The following is a 19,655-nucleotide window of genomic DNA, read 5'->3' on the forward strand; positions in this document are numbered from 1 at the left end:
AAAATCATAATTCAGCCCTAAGTGACTTGCCCAAGGTAACACAAATAGCGGCAGAACTGTAGCAGGCAAACTTCAAGCCCCCAGATGCACAATGCTCTTTCCAAAATAATAATAACTATTTTTTGAAGCTCCTACTATGTACCAAGCACTTAACCACTGTATGTATGTGCATTCTGTCTACTTAATCTTTTTTTTTTAATTTATTTATTTTTGGTTGTGTTGTGTCTTCGTTGCTGCGTGCAGGCTTTCTCTAGTTGTGGCGAGCGGGGGCTACTCTTCGTTGTGGTGTGCGGGCTTCTCACTGCTGTGGCTTCTCTTTGTTGCAAAGCACAGGCTCTAGGCGTGCAGGCTCAGTAGTTGTGGCGCAGGGGCTTAGTTGCTCCGCGGCATGTGGGATCTTCCTGGACCAGGGCTCGAACCCAGGTCCCCTACCTTGGCAGGCAGATTCTTAACCACTGCACCACCAGGGAAGTCCCTGTCTACTTAATCTTAAAACCCTCATTTTAAGGGACACAGATGTAGAGAACAAATGTATGGACACCAACGGAGGAAAGTGGCAGGGGGGTTGGTGGTGATGGGATGAATTGGGAGATTGGGGTTGACATGTATACACTAATATGTATAAAATAGATAACTAATAAGAACCTGCTGTATAAAAAATAAATAAAATTCAAAAAAAAAACAAACCTCTTTTTTTTTTTGCTGTACGCGGGCCTCTCACTGTTGTGGCCTCTCCCATTGTGGAGCACAGGCTCCGGACGCGCAGGCCCAGCGGCCATGGCTCACGGGCCCAGCCGCTCCGCGGCATGTGGGATCTTCCCGCACCGGGGCACGAACCCGTGTCCCCTGCATCGGCAGGCGGACTCTCAACCACTGCTCCACCAGGGAAGCCCCAAACCTCATTTTATAGGCAAGGAAACTGAAGTTTAGAGAGGTTACATAACTTGTCTGGGTTACCCAGATTTGTCTGTCCCCTGACCATTATGCTATAAGACCCCACAATACCACACTATTACCTGTATTCTAGAAGCATATGGAAAAACAAGATGTGCAAGTGATAGAACCAGACAAAAGGGCCCAAACCATGAGTGGGCAAAGTTATGAATCTCAACCCCTATCGATATTTAAATAAGACTTTAGTAAAGGCTCAGAGGTGATAAAAGGGGGAAAGATACAGAGAGTAATATAAACACAGTGACTCACCTTCAGTTTGTGTCCCCTGGAGAGCCACCTACTTACCCAGTGTCTATCTCCTCCTCCACATGGCACAGGCACGCCATCTTTTCCATACCACTTCAAGTAGCTTTATATTTTCCAAAATTCCAGACCCAGCAAAGAGAGGCCTCAGGGGAGACAAGAGTTCCAGCCTATACATGACCCAACCTGTAAGTTCCTGCTTCCTCTGAAGACCCATCTGTTCCCCAGTGTTTGACACTGTGAATGTCTGCCCCCTCTGAGGACCCTACTCCTATTACTCAGAGCAAGAGCTGATCACTTGGGTCAGGGGAAAGTAATTCTGTGATCAATCAGGCCTGGGTTTCTTGCTCACACCTGGAGCCCATCAAGGAGTCAGCGTCCCTTGAACTTAAACCAGGAGTGAGGATGAGTGGTTTGCCAAGAAAAATTAGGGTGCATTTTGAAAACTCAGCCAGATGATGTATGAATAGATGATGGGTAGGCAAAAGAGTAGATGTTCTCTATAGGAAGATTTATAAAGTGAAAGTAACATTTTAAAAATATTGCTATGCCTACCCGCACACATCTTATTTTCCTCCAACCTTTTTTTCCTTCAATATTTTTTTTTTCTTTGGCGGTACGCGGACCTCTCACTGTTGTGGCCTCTCCCATTGCGGAGCACAGGCTCCGAACGCGCAGGCTCAGCGGCCACGGCTCATGGGACCAGCCGCTCTGTGGCATATGGGATCTTCCTGGACCGGGGCACAAACCCGTGTCCCCTGCATCGGCAGGCGGACTCTCAACCACTGCGCCACCAGGGAAGCCCATCCTTCAATATTCTTCTCCAACATTTTGTTTTGAAAAATTTCAAACTAGTACAATAAACACCCATATTCCCTTGATCAAGATTGGCTGATTGTTAACATGTTGCCATGTTTGGTTTATCTCTCTCTCTTTTAGAACCATTAAAATGTTGCAGACGTCACTATACTTTACCCCAAAGTATTTCAGCATGTGTCTTCTAAGAACAGTGACATTCTCCTATCTCATACTATTATCATACTCAGGAAATTTAATATTTATTCAATATCATCCAACATACAATCCATATTCAAATTTTCCTAAATGTCCCCAAAATGTCCTTTATAAATTAAAAAAAAATTTTTTTAAATCATGAACAAGGAACACATATTTGTTGTTGTGTATCTTTAGCCTTTTAATTCAGAGCAATCCCCCTAATCTCTTGGTATTGACATTTTTGAAGAGTTCAGGCCAGATGCTTGTAGAGTGTTTCATGGATTTCTCTGTTTCTTTATTAGATTAATCATTTCTGGAAATAATACTACATAGATGATGTTGTGTATTTCCAATACATCAAATTAGGAGGCACATAAAATCAGTTTGTTTCATTACTGAAGACATTAGTTGAAGTAATAGTCACCAGATTTCTTGGTTCAGGTGGCATTTGCCAGATCTCTTAACTGAAAAGTACCTTTTCCATTTGTAATTAAGAATTAATCTGATGGTGATACTTTGAGACCATATAAATATCCTGTTCCCCAACAACATTTAACCAATGGTCTTAACATTGATACAATAACCTTGCCTGAATTAATGATTACTTTGTAGATTGCAAAATGGTGAATTTCTAATTAGATTATTCCTTCTATATTTATTAGGTGAATTCTTTAAATTCAATGTGTTATAATTCATTGTTGTCATTGTTTCATTGGGCCTTTTGATACTCAAATTTTCTCAAATTTGGCCAATGGGACTCTTTCAAGCTGCTCCTGTGTCTTTTTGACATTTCCCTTTTAGGTTTTAAGCACTTCCTTATTTTTCTGGCACAAGATGTACCACCATCACTTCATTCTTTTCCTGCCCCAGACCTGGAAAAAGCCATTACTCCAAAAATCCCAGGATCCTTTTAGTGGAAAATAGAACTTTAGAACCAAGCTCTGGGAGCCAGGGTTGAGATCAGGGTGCAATACTTTAACTATACCTATTGGCAGATTAATCACACACTGGCTAAGACTAATGCTTTCTGGAGATTTTTTAAAGTAAGACAGATTTGGGGAATTCCCTGGCAGTCCAGTGGTTAGGAGTCAGTGCTTTCACTGCTGTGGCCCGGTTCAATCCCACGTCAGGGAACTAAGATCCTGCAAACCGCTCCTCCGCCAAAAAAAAAAAGAACGAGATTTTTCATTTGATCTTGCCTTACCTTATGGCAAGATTTCCCTTTGTAAATACCCTTTCAATATCATGATGCTCTACGATTTCAAAACACTGAAACTGACCATCTAGGCTAGGAGGGTTTTACTCAAATAATTATATACAGATTTACCTTAATGCTCACATGATCAATGTTCTCTCAGTTTAATGTTCTAGATAACTGGCTGGCAGATGGCAAGTGGGAATGATATGATTTTGTAATTAGACTATGAATGATGACACACGAGAAAACAATTAGAGGGAAAATATTTACCAAAGGTTAATTACCCATTTATTCCAGGTGTATTTAAATTCAATCATGGGAAGAAAAAGCACTTTAAAACAAGTTCAGAACTTTTACTTTCTTTTAATTAAGCTTGAATTTGGATATGTTTTTCTTAAGCCCTTTTCTGTTTTAATTTAGACTCAAGGGGCTAGCAGGCAATTATTGCAAGGAAAACTAAACCAAGTTATAAGTACCTTATGTTTGTAGAGTGCTTTAGAGTTGACAGAGCAGTTGCCCAGATCACACCTGTGAGGTGCGTGAGATTGCTCTGTCACTATACAGAGTTGCCAAGCCTTGAGTTTTAAAGGGACAGAATTAGAACAGGAATCCAGGGCTCTCTCCCTGGTGGAGGGGCAGGGAATGGGATGCCATCAGATCGAAGAGTCAACTTGGGAGTTTCTGATGGTTATTTTAGGGTCCTCTCTTTTCATGGTTCAAGTACCTTATGTAAGGAGGGTGTTGAGTATTCTCCCTTTAGATGAATAAGTGCTTTGTTCTCACAGGCACATGGGTGGGGGAGAAACAGAATGATGCACATGCGATATCACTTGGACTTTTCAAATAAGGTGCGTTAGAGAGATGCCTTCAGCAAATGCAAGGGGTCATTCCCCACCCTGTCCCACTGTCCTCTTTTAGGAACCGTGGCTGGGGTCAACCAGCCCCCTCTAACCCCAAGTGCCTATCTCAGTGAAATCCTCGACAACTGGAATGTTAACTTCACCTTCAATTTATGGCAGGGTTTGGAAGGTCCATCTTTTGTGACTCCTTTTAACTGAGAGGACTAAGCCAATTTCCTGATGCATTTGAACAGAATCACATGAGAAACCCCCACTACATTACTGGGTTTTTAGGACCGACAAACTGGAAAACAGCTTCTCAGTATTTTCTTTTTTTTTTTTAATTAATTAATTAATTATGGCTGTGTTGGGTCTTTGTTGCTGCACACGGGCTTTCTCTAGTTGCGGCGAGCGGGGGCTACTCTTTGTTGCAGTCAGTGTGCGGGCTTCTCATTGTGGTGGCTTCTCTTATTGCAGAGCACGGGCTCTAGGTGAGCAGGCTCAGTAGTTGTGGCGCACAGGCTAAGTTGCTCTGCGGCATGTGGGATCTTCCCAGACAAGGGCTCGAACCCATGTCCCCTGCCTTGGCAGACAGATTCTTAACCTCTGTGCCACCAGCAAAGTCCCTTCTCAGTGTTCTCTGAAAGACAACTTGTTTTCCAAGGCAAGCCCTGGGTGTAGTTCCTTCTCTACATTTTCTGGTCTCCCCAGTAAATTTCAAGGGCTGAGAGGGAGGATAACTCATCAGGCCTTTTTTCTGACATCACCAGAATAGCAGGAAGACATATGTTGTTATGAAGGACATGTGCATCATTTATTTTCTCTGTTGTCAGTGAGAGGCAAAATAAGATCAGGCTCTTCTCAGAGGATGTATGCCGAGTCTGTCTGCCAGGGTGTGCTTTACCTGAATGTGCTTGTTTTTCACAGCCAGAGTCGGTGGCTTCCTCCCCACAGTTCAGCGATCCTCACCTGTATGTGTGGAATGTGACGGGCAACAGACTGTTGCATCAAGTGGAAGGAGTGAGGCTGAAAACACGACCAGCTCAATGCACGGATTTTGTCAGTGTCAAAAGACAGCTTGAGATGTTGGCAAGAATGAAAGTCACCCACTACAGGTTTGCCCTGGACTGGCCCTCAATCCTTCCCACTGGCAACCTGTCCACGGTTAACCGACAGGCTCTGAGGTACTACAGGTGTGTGGTCAGTGAGGGACTAAAGCTCAACATCTCCTCAATGGTCACGTTGTACTATCCAACCCACGCCCACCTAGGCCTCCCCGCACCTCTGCTGCACAGCGGAGGGTGGCTGAACCGGTCAACGACCAAGGCCTTCCAGGACTATGCCGACCTGTGCTTCCAGGAGCTGGGGGACCTCGTGAAGCTCTGGATCACCATTAACGAGCCTAACCGGCTGAGTGACATCTACGACCGCTCTAGTAACGACACCTACTGGGCAGCCCACCACCTGATGATCGCCCACGCCCTGGCCTGGCACCTCTACGACCAGCAGTACAGGCCTGCGCAGCGTGGGGTTGTGTCGCTGTCTCTGCACTCGGACTGGGCCGAACCTGCCAATCCCTATGCGGACTCGCACTGGAAGGCAGCCGAGCGCTTCCTCCAGTTCGAAATCGCCTGGTTCGCAGAACCCCTCTTCAAGACCGGGGACTACCCGTTGGCCATGAGGGAGTACATCACCTCCAAGAACAGGCAAGGGCTCACGCGGTCTGCACTGCCTCAGTTCACCGAGGAGGAAAGGAGGCTGGTCAAGGGCACTGCAGACTTCTACGCCCTGAACCACTTCACCACCAGGTTCGTGATGCACGAGCGGCAGAACGGCAGCAACTACGACGCGGACAGGGACATCCAGTTTCTGCAGGACATCACCTGCCTGAGCTCCCCCACCCGCCTGGCCGTGATACCCTGGGGAGAGCGCAAGGTGCTGAAGTGGATCCGGAGGAACTACGGAGACGTGGATGTTTACATCACGGCCAGTGGCATCGACGACCAGTCTCTGGAAAATGATGAACTCCGAAAATACTACTTAGAGAAATACATTCAGGAGGCTTTGAAAGGTGAGGTTCGGGGGCTATTTCATACAGTGAAGTATGACATTCCCAGATAATATGAACAGAAGAATGAGGGGAACAGGCTCATTAATGACAGACAGTGTCAGCTCATTATGGGAAATTTGGCAGAGAAAAATATTTTTAAAAACCTGAAATCTTACACCCCCCAAAAAGTGCCTAGATTCGTGCTGACTAGATATTAATACAATTGAGCTCATACTATAATATAGTCTTGTAGCCAACCTTCTTCTTAATATCCCATTATAAATGTGTTCTGTCATTAAAAGTTCCTTGTTAACATTTTAATGGCTGCTTAATATCTCATTATAGGGACATACCTGTGTACTTAGCCACCCCTCTGTTTGATACTTAGGTGTTTTTTTAACTACTAAAAAATAGGTATCTTTGTATAAATTTTTGTCTTCATTTCTAATGATCTCCTTGGGATGGATTCTCCAACATGGAATTATTGGATCATTATAAACAGCAGTGTTTGAGAGTGCTTATCTCACATACTCCTCCCAGCATTGGTTAATATCACATTTTTTAAAAATATTATTTTTAAATGTTCATGATCAATTTGTTAAAGCTGCAAAAAGTTCCTAGAAATTTATTCATTTATTTGACAAATATTTATTGAGTACCTAGTATGGGCAAAAACTGTTCTGGGCACTATGCCACCACTGAACAAAAATAAAGATTACCGTCCTTTATGGAGCCTATATTTTTCTGGAATAAGTCAACAAACAAGTATAAGATATAGCATGTCAGGGGTGAAAAGGTCTGTGGAGAAAAAACAGCAGAGAAGAGGGTGCCTCTGGGTAGGAGACAGGAGTGGTTACAATTCTAAATAGAGTGGCTAGGGAACCTCAAAGATCCTCAAAGACAAGTGAGGCAGCAAATCGATGGTTACTTAAAATGTTCCAGGTAAGAGCAAATGCAAAAGCCCTGATGTTGGAGCATGCCTGGCCTATGTGAGGATCAGGAAAGAGGTCAGGATAGTTAGAAAATAATGAGCAAGGGGGAAAGTAATTGAAGATGAGGTCAAGGAGGTAAGGGAAGAGGCAAATCAGAAAGGGCTTAGTAGGCCATTGTAAGAACTGTGGCTCTTTGAGTGAAATAGGAAGATTCTAGGAGGTTTTAAACAGAAGGGTGACATGCTTCAACTCACACTTTAAAAGAATTACTCTGGTTACTCTTTGTGAATACACCGTAAAGGAGCAAGAATTGAAACAGGGAGAATTGCACTGGTCTGGGTAAGGATAACAGTGGATTGATCAGGCTATTAAGAGTGGAAATGGTGAGAAGTGGCCAGGTTCTGGATGTATTTTGAAGGTAGTCAAACAGGATTGGATGTGGGTATGAGAAGAAAGATTCCAACATTTTGGCTTGAGTAACTAAAAGGATGAGTGGCCATTTATCAGGATGGGGAACAGGTTTTTGGAAATGAGTTGTTTGTTGTGCACAGGTTAAGTTTGAGATGTCTCTTAGACGTCCAATTAGAGATGTCAAGTAGGCTAACAGATATGAACCTCAAGTTCAGAGAGGTCTGGGGCTGAGGCACAAATTTGGGAATCAAGAGCAAATGGATGTATTTAAAACAATAAAGCTGATAGAGATCATTAAGATAGCAAGCATAGAGAAGAGGGCTGAACCCTGAGAAACCAGTTAAAAAAAAAAAGACTGAACAGGAACCAATGCTGTAAAAGATAACTAGAGGAGGATGTGCAATCAAGGGAGGTTGTTGTTTTTGCTTATTAAGATACCAAAGTTATAGCATATTTATATGGAAATGATCCAGTAGTGAGGGAAAATACATGAGAAAAGAGAAAGAACAATGGAGCAATGTTCTTGAGTAGACAAGAGAGAATAAACTTAGTGAATGTGTAAGTGGAGAAGTCAGCTTCCTCCAGGAGCATGAATATGTCATCCACAGTAACAGGAGAGAAAGCAGAATACCAGTGCAGATGCCAGTAGGTGGGTAGGTGTGATTATAGGAGACTGAAGTTCTCCTCTGAGAGCTTTAGTTCAGCGTAAGTAGGGAGAAAGGTCATCACTTCAAAGCAAGGATGACAGAGTAGGGTCTATCAGTTTGAGGACAGAAATAAGGTGTGGAAAAGTTGAGGAGAGGGCTTCCCTGGTGGCGCAGTGGTTAAGAATCCACCTGCCAATGCAGGAGAGACGGGTACAAGCCCTGGTCCGGGAAGATCCCACATGCCGCGGACCAACTAAGCCCGTGCACAACTACTGCGCCTGTGCTCTAGAGCCCGCATGCCTAGAGCTCGTGCTCCACAAGAAAAGTCACCGCAGCGAGCACAGGCACTGCACAGGCACCACAATGAAGAGTAGCCCCCGCTCACCGCAACTAGAGAAAGCCCACACGCAGCAAAGAAGACCCAACACAGCCAAAAAAAAAAATAAATTTATTTTAAAAAAGTTGAGGAGAGCTAGAGTGGCTGGGGAAACCAAGTGTAGTTATTAGGCAGCACGAAGGGCACATCTGAGATTTAAAATCAGGCCAAATAGGCAAGATTTTTCTGCTTTTGACACTAGGAACAAAAGTGACAGTAAGTCCTTTGAGCTTCATGGCTCCAATTCTTAAATCTGCTTTTCCTCCAGGTGTTTTTGTATTATAGATCAAAGTTTTACTTCAAATTTTTTTAAAAGTTATAGCATTACACATATTTTCATCTTCTTAAGATCAATCATAGAAGAATGTCGGGCTTCCCTGGTGGCGCAGTGGTTGAGAGTCCGCCTGCCGATGCAGGGGACACGGATTCGTGTCCCGGTCCGGGAAGATCCCACACGCCGCGGAGCGGCTGGGCCCGTGAGCCATGGTTGCTGAGCCTGCGCGTCCGGAGCCTGTGCTCCGCAATGGGAAAGGCCACAACAGTGAGAGGCCCACGTACCGCAAAAAAAAAAAAAAAAAAAGTCAAAAAAACCTTTAATGAAAATCACATTTTATGGGCACGAGTTTCAGACTGTTTCAATGAAAACTAAATTCTTATTCAGAGATATTTTATAGTCCACTTGTGATTAATAATGTTCATTTCTGATATTTTTCAGCATACTTGATTGATAAAATCAAAATCAAAGGCTATTATGTATTCAAACTGACTGAAGAAAAATCTAGACCCAGATTTGGATTCTTCACATCTGATTTCAAAGCTAAATCCTCAATCCAGTTTTACAACGAACTGATCAGCAACAATGGCTTCCCTTCTGAGAACAGTAGTCCTAGATGCAGTCAGACTCAAAGAAACACAGAGTGTATTGTCTGCTTACTTCTTGTGCAGAAGAAACCGCTGATATTCTTTGGATGTTGTTTCTTCTCCACCCTGGTTCTACTTTTATCAATTACCGTTCTTCATAAGCGAAAGAGAAGAAAATTTTGGAAAGCAAAGAACTTACAACACATACCATTAAAAAAAGGCCATGAGAGTTCTTAGCTAAGCTGATCCTACAATATTTCTGTCTGCATGATGTAAAAGTTTAAAAATTCACTCCAGTTCCATATACTGGTAACTTATAGAAGATACACCTATATTGTAGAAAAACGACAGTTTTGAGATATTAGTGATAGCCAAGGTAATGACAATAGATGTCTCCGCTGTGTGGTTCAAATTTTCCCTTATGTGTTAACTTCAATGAATTTAGTTCTTGGATCTAAGGTAAAGGCTTCCCTAGAAGGTAAGGTATGAGGATTATCTGATACATTGTTTCATGGAGTTAGATGAGCTGTTTCCTATCATTATTCTAGTTTTTTTCTACTAATACCAATAGCTTCTTTTTTTTTTTTTTTTTTTTTTTTTTTTTTGTGGTACGCGGGCCTCTCACTGTTGTGGCCTCTCCCGTTGCGGAGCACAGGCTCCGGATGCGCAAGGCTCAGCGGCCATGGCTCACGGACCCAGCCACTCCGCGGCATGTGGGATCTTCCCAGACCGGGACACGAACCCGTGTCCCCTGCATCGGCAGGCGGACTCTCAACCACTGCGCCACCAGGGAAGCCCCCAATAGCTTCTTATGATAAAAGAAATTGTTTTGAAAATAGTGCAACTTTGTTAAGACTCCATACCAGAGATTTAACTCAACACGGGATAGTCAGTGATAAATTCTGTCACTTCTAACAAGGTGCTTTCCCCTTTGGTCAGGGTGTTTCTCAAATGGAAAGAAAAAATAGGGTAAATAGTGCTTGTCTATAGCCAGTTACAGTATAGACTAGCACATCAATCCCTTAGTTTTTCTCAATAAAAATTAAATTAAGCACTCACAAAACATCTAATTTTGTGAGGTCTTTTCCAGATGATTTTTAAAAAATAACATTTAATTTCCAAAACTCATCTCATGTTAAAGATCAGATGACTAATATTAAAGAGAGCTAGACTCAACTGCCTGTGATGACAGGGAAGTCACTCAAACTCACCGTACACATACAGCAACTTCTTTAGACAAACTGACATTATTCTTCACTTGAATTTTCTGAGGTGACAAGATGTAGCATACTTAGGAAAATTAAAACATTCTAAAAAGACGAAAAGTTTTTAATTATCAAGTTACCAAGGGACCATTTATCCCGTAAGACTTGCTCTCTCCCCTGAAGTGCTTCACTGTTCTGACACATGCACACAGAGACCTCTCAAGGTGTAGACTGCAGCCATATCTGGACCTCTCAACTGTCTCTTTGGACACAATTCAGAATGTTGGTGGTCTGCATGAGTTGACACTATTCTTACACTGCAACTTTTTTTTTTTTTGGCAGTACGCGGGCCTCTCACTGTTGTGGCCTCTCCCGTTGCGGAGCACAGGCTCCGGACGCGCAGGCTCAGCGGCCATGGCTCACGGGCCCAGCCGCTCCGCGGCATGTGGGATCTTCCCGGATCGGGGCACGAACCCGCGTCCCCTGCATCGGCAGGCAGACTCCCAACCACTGTGCCACCAGGGAAGCCCTACACTGCAACTTTTGAAACTAGGATTAAGTAAATTCTTAGACCTGAATTTGCAGTTTGACTTTCTTGAACTCTATGCTTAATATTCATTCACTGTATTCTCAATGTTGGAAAAAAACCTGAATCTAAACCCATTTTTATACACATTCTTTCTTTAGGTGAGTCAGTATTTAAATAACTAACCATTGTCTACTCTCCTGGAATTTTGACTTTAAGAGTCAAAGGAGGGACCTCCCTGGTGGTGCAGTGGTGAAGAATCCACCTGCCAATGCAGGGGACACAGGCTCAAGCCCTGGTCTGGGAAGATCCCACATGATGCAGAGCAACTAAGCCCGTGTGCCACAACTACTGAGCCTGCCTTCTAAAGCCCGCGCGCCTAGAGCCTGTGCTCCGCAACAAGAGAAGCCACTGCAATGAGAAGCCCCTGCTTGCCACAACTAGAGAAAGCCCCTGCACAACAAAGACCCAACACAGCCAAAAAATAAATTAATTTTAAAAAAAGGAGCAAACACTCATTAAAAAAAAAAAACGAAGACCAAACGCAGCCCAAAATAAGTAAATATAAATAAATAAATCTAAAAAAAAAGTCAAAGGAAAGCTCTTACTTCCTACATAACTGAGATACTAATTGATAACAGCATTACGTTTCAAAGATACAAATAACAACTGGTCAATTCAAACAAATGCAAAAGTGATGAGACATCAATTTGCTATCTCTGGTTGGCCAAACTCAAATAGTAAAATTTGGCAGGTGTGTTCTATTCTCCTTGCTCCAACTGCACCCCTCCTTCAAACTTAGCAGATTTTAGGTTATGCTTTCCAAGGAATTTTTTGTATTTTCTTTTTGAGAACCACTTAGTTATTGGGCTTGAGGCTATACACAATTACAATAACTAGTCAATTATTTTAATTTTACGGATTATCAGTTGAGCAATTCATCAACTCTTTAACTTCTAACGTCCAAGGTTTTGAAAAAGAAATGCATATCCAGTCATAGGAATAACAAAGCTTTAGAATTAAGATTTTGCTTTTATGGTCTCTACTTAGTGTTTTGACTAGAGTATCTTATATTGTTTGTAACTCCACTAAACAGCATTATTTTGTCTTTACATTTAGTGCTTAAGACTTATGACCCCCTTTTTTAAACTTGTTGCCTTGCCATAGATTATTGCAAATAGTAAAGTCCCTAACCCAATGCTTACCTTCTTCCTTTTTGCCACTTGGGAATTATTTTACTTTTGGCCACACCATATGGGAATTAGTTCCCCAACCAGGGATCAAACCCACCACCCCCTGAAGTGGAAGTGCAGTCTTAACCACTGGTTTAAGCCACCATCCTACGAGAGTCCCTAGGTAAACATTTAAATCTGGCTCATGATCAATTATATTTACTATTCAGGTTTTTCTTAAACTCATTTTAAAATCATAAAGGGTCAATTAGGAACTGTTGATAGCTTTTGACAGGGTAAGATCTTTAAATTTAAGCTTTTCTGAGACTTGGAAGAAAATCATCTTAAAATGTAGCTTGTGTTACTTTGTATATTGTTACATTACTGTTGTATTCAATGTAACAAACCTTTCACTAAAAAGTCTGATATATATGGAAATATCACAACTCTGGTGTTTAAAGAGCCTCTGGAAAATGAGGTCAGTACATTGTGACTAGGTGTTTAATCCTCGATGTAATTTACTCCAAATAAACTGGTTTATGCTGATTATTTATATTCAACTAACAATCTGGTCAGTTTTAAGAACTGTGGAATGTGAATGGGTTTGGTGTTGTAACTGGGTTCTGCCCCAACAATGCCTCCCCCATCCTCCCAAACTGTGTGCCAACTGGGTAACTTACTCCTGAGTATGTTTTCTGATTATACAACATGGACTCCTACACCTCAAAATTGAAAACACACACACGTGCTTATCCATAGTAAACAGAAAACGTGGAGGTCTTCCCTGGGGAGAACTAGACTTTCATTTACCACACCCAAGTTACTGAATGGAAATAACTCCTTAGCTACAACCAGACTGCAATAGTTATGCTGTGAAGGTCTCACACCACCCACTTCACTCTTGGAGAGCATCACACTTACTCCCACAGCTGCTACTACTGCCTATATATGCTGACACCCTTCAACAGTAACACCTCTCTATCCCTCTGCAATATTGCCACTTGGAAATTACTTTCCTCAACCCTCAAATTCTGTCAACACCTTCCAAAACATCTTTCTAGTCCCATTACTATTACTGAATCTGCACAACTTGAATCTCCCTGGCAATCTGGGAACCATTCACTCAGCAAACAACTAAATGCCAGACATTTTTCCAGGTTCTTTACTTGGAATATCCCAGTGTAGAAAAGACCACATCCTCATGAAGGTCAGACTCTAGCAGGAAAAAAGCATACAATCAATACACAACAAAGTAAACTATGGACAAGAACAAGTGAAGCAGGGTAAGGGTATGCTAGGATGGACGTGAGGAATGAGCACAATTAATAGGATGGTCAACGTAGGCTTCACTGAAAACACTGGACTATAGACTTGAAGATAACCTGTCACTCCAAAGGGAAAGACAACTTGAAGGCTTTAAGGCAGTGGTATTGAGGAGCAGGAAGGTCAGCTCAGTCAGTGTGGTCAGAAAGGTTACGAGGGAGTTTGAAAAATGCATTCTGGCTACTGCTGAGAACAGATGGGGGAGGGAGGAGCAAGGGTGGATCAGTTTAAAGGTTTTGGCTTCATCTTCTAATAGTGAAAAATTTCAACTTTATGCAAATAGGAATAGTATAATGAATCCCCATCATTCAGCTTCAACAAATATCAATGTATTGAAACCCTAGACCTAGAACCCCAATGCCTACCCCAAACTTCATCTAAAATATTTCAAAGCAAAACTTGCATTTACAATTTCATCCATTTCTTAAATACTTAACCATTGTTATCAAACCAAAGATTAACTCAATATAAAAATTAATTTCATTTATTTAAATGAAGATCTTCTAAGATCCTTATGTTCCAAATGGATTTTTCCTTGCTTAGTCCCTCAACATACCTTACTTTGAAGGCACAGCCCACAGATTTTTCTAACAGACTAGACACACAGGATGTTAGAGAAATCAAACTTGAATGTTAAGTTTTGCCTGAGAAATCATAAAGTTGGAGTTTCTATCAAGGAAGAGATTTAGAGGCAATCCTATTGAGTTAAGATAGTCTAGTATGGTCGTGTATCTAAAGCATGACACATGGAATGAAGAGACTATGGAAGGGTTCTAAGTTTTTTTTTAGATATCAAGGACTAGGACATAGGAGTAATGGCTGAAATTATGCTAAAACAGAGAACCTTGGGCCACAGCAACCATGTTTATCATGAATATAAATTAACTCTATCTTCTAATTCTTACTAAGACTGTATTACTTCTCAGCTGCTTTTTCACACAAAGTTAGTGACTCAGGCACTTGCCCTCACAAATATTCAAATTCGTGCCTCTGCGAAATTACACATACCTTCAGGGCATCTCCCAAAGTTCTTCATCCAATAATGAACAACCACAGTGTCGCCAGTCACTGGTACCCATATTCCTCTTGCCTGAAATACCCTTGCTATTCCTTCAAACCACTTCTCCCATTAAGTCTTACTAAAAAAAACCCTCCTATCCCTTCTGTTATTGTCCTTAGCACACTAGAATTTACCTAGCTGCTTACTGGCCAAATAGTTGGAAAGGATAATCAATTTAAGAAAAAGTCCCAAGTCAAAAGAGCTTTTATTCATTTTTAAAATATTACATGAGCCTGGCCTCTTGCAGTTTCTGTAACTGGATCACTGTAAAAAGAAATGAAAATGTCAGTAAATCTCCATCAATATCCTTGCCCAGAAAAGTTCTACTCTGAATCATCTCAAACATACTTTAAGATTATGACTTACTGGTTCATAGTAAAAATGTGTCAATTCTATCTCTTATTCTGCCAAATTTACTATTCCAGAATGCAGCTCTCCATTTTCTACCTTTGCTACACCTCCAGTTTAAGTCTCTTAATCAATTAAGACCCCCAACTAAAGCAGTTAATAAAATTTATATGGACATTACAAGAACCTACCTCAGATCTTATTCATCAGCCTGCTGAACTGTTCCTTTTTCAGAAACATAGATACCATCCAAAAATTTTCTGATATCCTTATTTTTAACTGTTGTGGCTTGCTGAATCAAAGCAGCTGTAAGAGTGACAAAGATAAGGCAATTATTTTATCAGCCAAACCCAAATCATAAGCAAGTATTTTATTATATGCTATATACTTAAAACCCAAGTATCCTTGGGATAGTTTATTAGAGTCCCACAATTAAAAAAAACTCACCAATCTTTTTGTCTATCTCATTGTTCTGCTTTCTCTCTCCTTCCCCGTAATTTTTTTTATTTACAGTTACTTATGTTTGATTGCTCTATTAGAGGTATAACAAATTAAACTTGAGTCTTTTTGTCCCTATTAATATCCAATGTACTTAAGAGTCTTTTCTTTTGTGCCTTCACATGTCTAATTGTTTTTCTGTACAGAGTTCCTAGGTCTGTTTTTAATTGACTGACCAGTGTCTTTACAAACTCCCCATGGAACACTGTAAGTAAAATAAACGGATGAAAAAAAAAGAAAAAAGCTCACTAAAAGAACATATACCATGTATTCAACTACAAGATTTAGGTAAGATTTTATGGGTGTAATCAGGCACAGTAAACATACAAACCTGAATTTGACACAAGTTCGATGTCATTTCCTTCAAGAATCAACTCATCTTTCTGGGCTTGAGATACTGAACAAGCAACACCTAAAAAGGTAAGAGAGCATGTGCATAGTGTCAACATAAGATTTGTAGCATATTTAAAATATTTAAATTAAGTAGCAATTTATTCCATTTAAAATTCCACACACCAAAAGAAATTGTTTTGTAAAAGAATCTGTATTATCTGGGCCAATCTTGTATTCCTGCTTGAATGAATCTGTCCCAGACTGATTACAGACTACGATTCAATTAAGGAGTACAAGAAAAAGGTATTCAGCTAGGATTTAGCTGTACAAAGATTTGTATCCAGTCTTACTTCTATTGTATATTTGGTATCCCTCAAAGCTCATTTTTCACCTAAGGGTTCTCATTAAGTATTGCTGACCATAGCAACTATCATGTAATATTATTGTAGAGCCATTAATTGGTACAATCCCTTCTTCCCACACCCCCAATTCAACGGCATCAAAAAGCATCGAGAGCACTAAGTTTTAAAACTTTCTAATGCTTCGGTGTTAACTATGCATCAGACAAGAACTATTTTTAAAACGCATTTCAATTTGAAGTCATTTAATCATGAGATGTTCCCAATTTTACAGATGAGTAAAATGAGCTACATAGAGGTAATCTGCCCAAGGTTGCCAGTGAGAGCTGAAGACTTGAAACTAGGAAATCTAGGTATTAACCTCTATTCAAATGGTCTTTTTTTGGATTTCAGTTTGCAAAACCAATCAAAGCTCCCATGGCCTGCAAACTACCCCAAATGCAAGTCTTCAGGAACCACAACTGGTATAAATATGATACAAAGCCATAATCAAACTGGATAATTCTGAAATAAATCTGGTCTTACAGTTAACCCAAAATACCAGCCTTCACAAGTTGAAAGAAAATTTCTAAACCATACCTGGCCTCATCCGAACCCTGCGGATGTATTTTTCACCCAAAAAATTTCGGATTTCAACAAGAGAACCATTCTCCTGAATAACAACGTTGATGGGGAAGTGAGCATACACAGACCTCATCTTGTAACGGAAGCCCTAGGTTAAATAAACAAACTATTAGCAATGCTGAGAAATTTGAAAGATAGGATTTCCAGTTTTTCTCTGAAAACCAAGTAAGAGTTGCCCTTTTATAGGGAACATTTACGTATTTCTCAAGGCTGTCTCCCTCCCTGCACCTAGAAAAAGATGGCTAAATCTCTAGAAATTATCAATGGAGACTTTAGAGGAAAATTTCCTCCTTCTTGACAAAGGAAACTGAAACAGTTCTCACGCAGCACTCATTGTCAAGGTTTTGTAAAATGTATCACCTATACCAAGCCTTACAACAATTTTACATACAAACATGTGTTTCTGTGTCTCCTCACTGGACTGTGAAGCTCCTTAAGGAAGCATGTATTTTACCACCTGCTATGCCCACAGTAAACAATGCTAGTTTCCCAGTAAAGGAGAACCCCAAAGCCCTTCATCTTGGACATCAAGCTAACATACTGAGTTACTAAGGTACGCCAGATCGCAAGAACTGATGACACCAAGACAGGCCTCCCGCCCTCAAGGAACCTAACCTGGTATGTTTTTAAGGAAATGGATAGGGAGCTCAGAAATTAGACCCACCTTTTTCTATCCCTACAAGAGGTCCTGGTGGTGACAGGCATAAAATAAGAAACCAAAGCCTACCCTGTATGTTACATTTTTTATGTAAAAAAAAATGCACCCCAAAGGTGAGTCCTATTTTGTGTGGAAAAAACACCGTCAGCATACTATGAAGACCATCTGGTCTTTACTCTTATCTATCACTCAATCTTTACTCACATCACTTAATCCTAAGACCCAGGAATGCCTATTAAACACATGTGCCAAGATCACTTTTTCCCAAGTACTTAATAAGTACACGTAACTCACTAAGTTACATGCATAATCTATTCTCTGCGGCAGACATTTATGTTGCATACATAAGTCACAGCTGAGAAACCTCCCCTTCCAAAACAAAGTAGTCTGGTTAACCTGCTTACCAGTGTAACACCCTTGATCATGTTCTGTACATGACTACAGATAGTGCGAACAGTGGCCAGTTCCTTCCTATTCCCCCACCATTTGTCAACCCGGAGCTGTAACAGAACAAAAACTTTAGAAAATTCTTTCCAGTAGTAAGTAGGCTTGGAAAAAAGTCCATTTATTCACAGTAAGTACTCTAGATTCTAGTATTTGCCCAAATTAAAACACACGATTTTCAAGGAAAAATTAAACCACAAAGCCCTCAATTAACATTTTCGTTACTGTACATTACAGGTACACTACCACTTCACAAAGGAATGACAACCCAGAACACACGTTTTGTACAAGCTACATCAAACTTCACTCCTGGAAAACTAAAATACCAGGTTTAAAAGACCTACTGCTGCGTTCCTAAGATTCTTAAAAAACAATCAGAAGAAAAATAAACTTAACTTGTAACAGCATTAACACCTGATACGAATGACAACTACTAGTACTGATCTTTTATAACCCACTCTGTTCAGAATCTCGTTTTCCAATTTCACTGAAGCAACAACACCGAAACTAGTTACGCTTCTGGACACCAAATTTTAAGTTAAAACACTTAAAAATTCCATAATTTTAAAAGCAACCCAATTTGATGCTCTTAAATCACAACCTTCCAAACAAGTAACTGAAGTGTCAAAAAACAAAAACAAAAACTCACCCTCTTCTTTTTCTTCCCAAGGAGACTGAGTTCTACATTGATGTGATTGAAGTCCCTCCGCAGGGTGCCTCTGGGGCCCTTCACAATAACTGTGCGTCCCTTCAGAGTAATGTCGACTAGGAGAGAACATATTCGTGAGGCCTCGGAACAAGGTATAGAGCATGTAGTAAAGATGTAAGAAAAATGCAAGCACCAAGTCTCGTACCATTTTCTGGAATGTCGACAGTCTGATTGCTGAGAATGGTCTTCATTCTGAAACACAAACACTTGGGGTAAGAAGGCCGCAGAGGACCTGTTTTCGACCAAACTACGATGCACGGAGCTCCACTCCTACCGGAGACCGCAGGCAAAAGTCCCGGGAAGGATACGGGAGGACCAGCACGGAGAACGGCCCCCACTACGCCCTGGCCTGGAAGGAGCAGCTCCTCGGCGGATGTTATAAGCCCAACGGGCCAACTCCCGCTCAGCGCAACCCTGGGACTCCCATCAAGCCGGCGCCATCCCGGCAAAGCTGAGGAGCGGGAGTAGGCCTAAAAGCCCAGCACAAGGCTCGAATCCCATCGCCACCAAATTCATACGGCGTTCGCCGCGTGGGGAGACAACCAAAATAGGGTTTCCGAGGGCCAGACTCGCGCCGCTGGCTTTCCCTGAGCTGATGGCTTCAGATTCCCAAGGCCCACCGACTACAGTAACCAAACTCACCTCGCAGTAGATGCGGCAAAGAGAGGGCGTCTTTCGTCATCACGTTCTTATAGGCCGTAAGGGTACTGCGTATGGCGTCATAAGCGCGCGACGCTACTAGGCTAAAGCAGCCAATCGCGGAGCAGCGCAGGTTCCGCAAGGTCAGGTGTGGCTCAGGTTGTCGGTCGTAAATCGAGTGACGGTTTTTCCATCTTTCTTTTCCCGGGAATTAGTGATCGCTCGGCCCTGCTAGAAAAAAAAGAGAGGG

At 41.6% G+C, this 19,655-nt stretch overlaps 2 protein-coding genes across 3 annotated transcripts in view; one reads left to right on the forward strand and one right to left on the reverse strand.

The window, feature by feature from the left end:
- Positions 1-9,744, forward strand: part of KLB (klotho beta) — a gene marked incomplete at both ends in the record, with an annotated part of 36,292 nt that extends 26,548 nt beyond the window's left edge. Inside the window, 2 exon segments of the mRNA XM_079710891.1 lie at positions 5,158-6,301; positions 9,362-9,744. Of these exon segments, the coding sequence (XP_079567017.1) occupies positions 5,158-6,301; positions 9,362-9,744 (1,527 nt within the window).
- A 5,235-nt stretch (positions 9,745-14,979) lies between these two features.
- RPL9 (ribosomal protein L9) lies at positions 14,980-18,958 on the reverse strand. 2 transcript variants are annotated; one of them, XM_079705080.1, is made up of 7 exons: positions 18,912-18,958; positions 18,707-18,822; positions 18,018-18,113; positions 16,911-17,043; positions 15,971-16,051; positions 15,333-15,447; positions 14,980-15,057 (listed from the first exon to the last, which is right to left on the reverse strand). In XM_079705080.1, the coding sequence occupies exons 1-6, from the start codon at positions 18,955-18,957 to the stop codon at positions 15,341-15,343; spliced, it is 579 nt and encodes a 192-aa protein (XP_079561206.1). In that variant the 5' UTR covers position 18,958; the 3' UTR covers positions 14,980-15,057; positions 15,333-15,340. The 2 variants fall into 2 exon arrangements, with proteins under 2 accessions (XP_079561206.1, XP_079561207.1); XM_079705081.1 differs by lacking the exon at positions 18,018-18,113.
- Between the last annotated feature and the right edge of the window lie 697 nt (positions 18,959-19,655).

Source organism: Hyperoodon ampullatus (assembly GCF_949752795.1).
Source record: "Hyperoodon ampullatus genome assembly, chromosome: 1".
NCBI classification, from domain to species: domain Eukaryota; kingdom Metazoa; phylum Chordata; class Mammalia; order Artiodactyla; family Ziphiidae; genus Hyperoodon; species Hyperoodon ampullatus.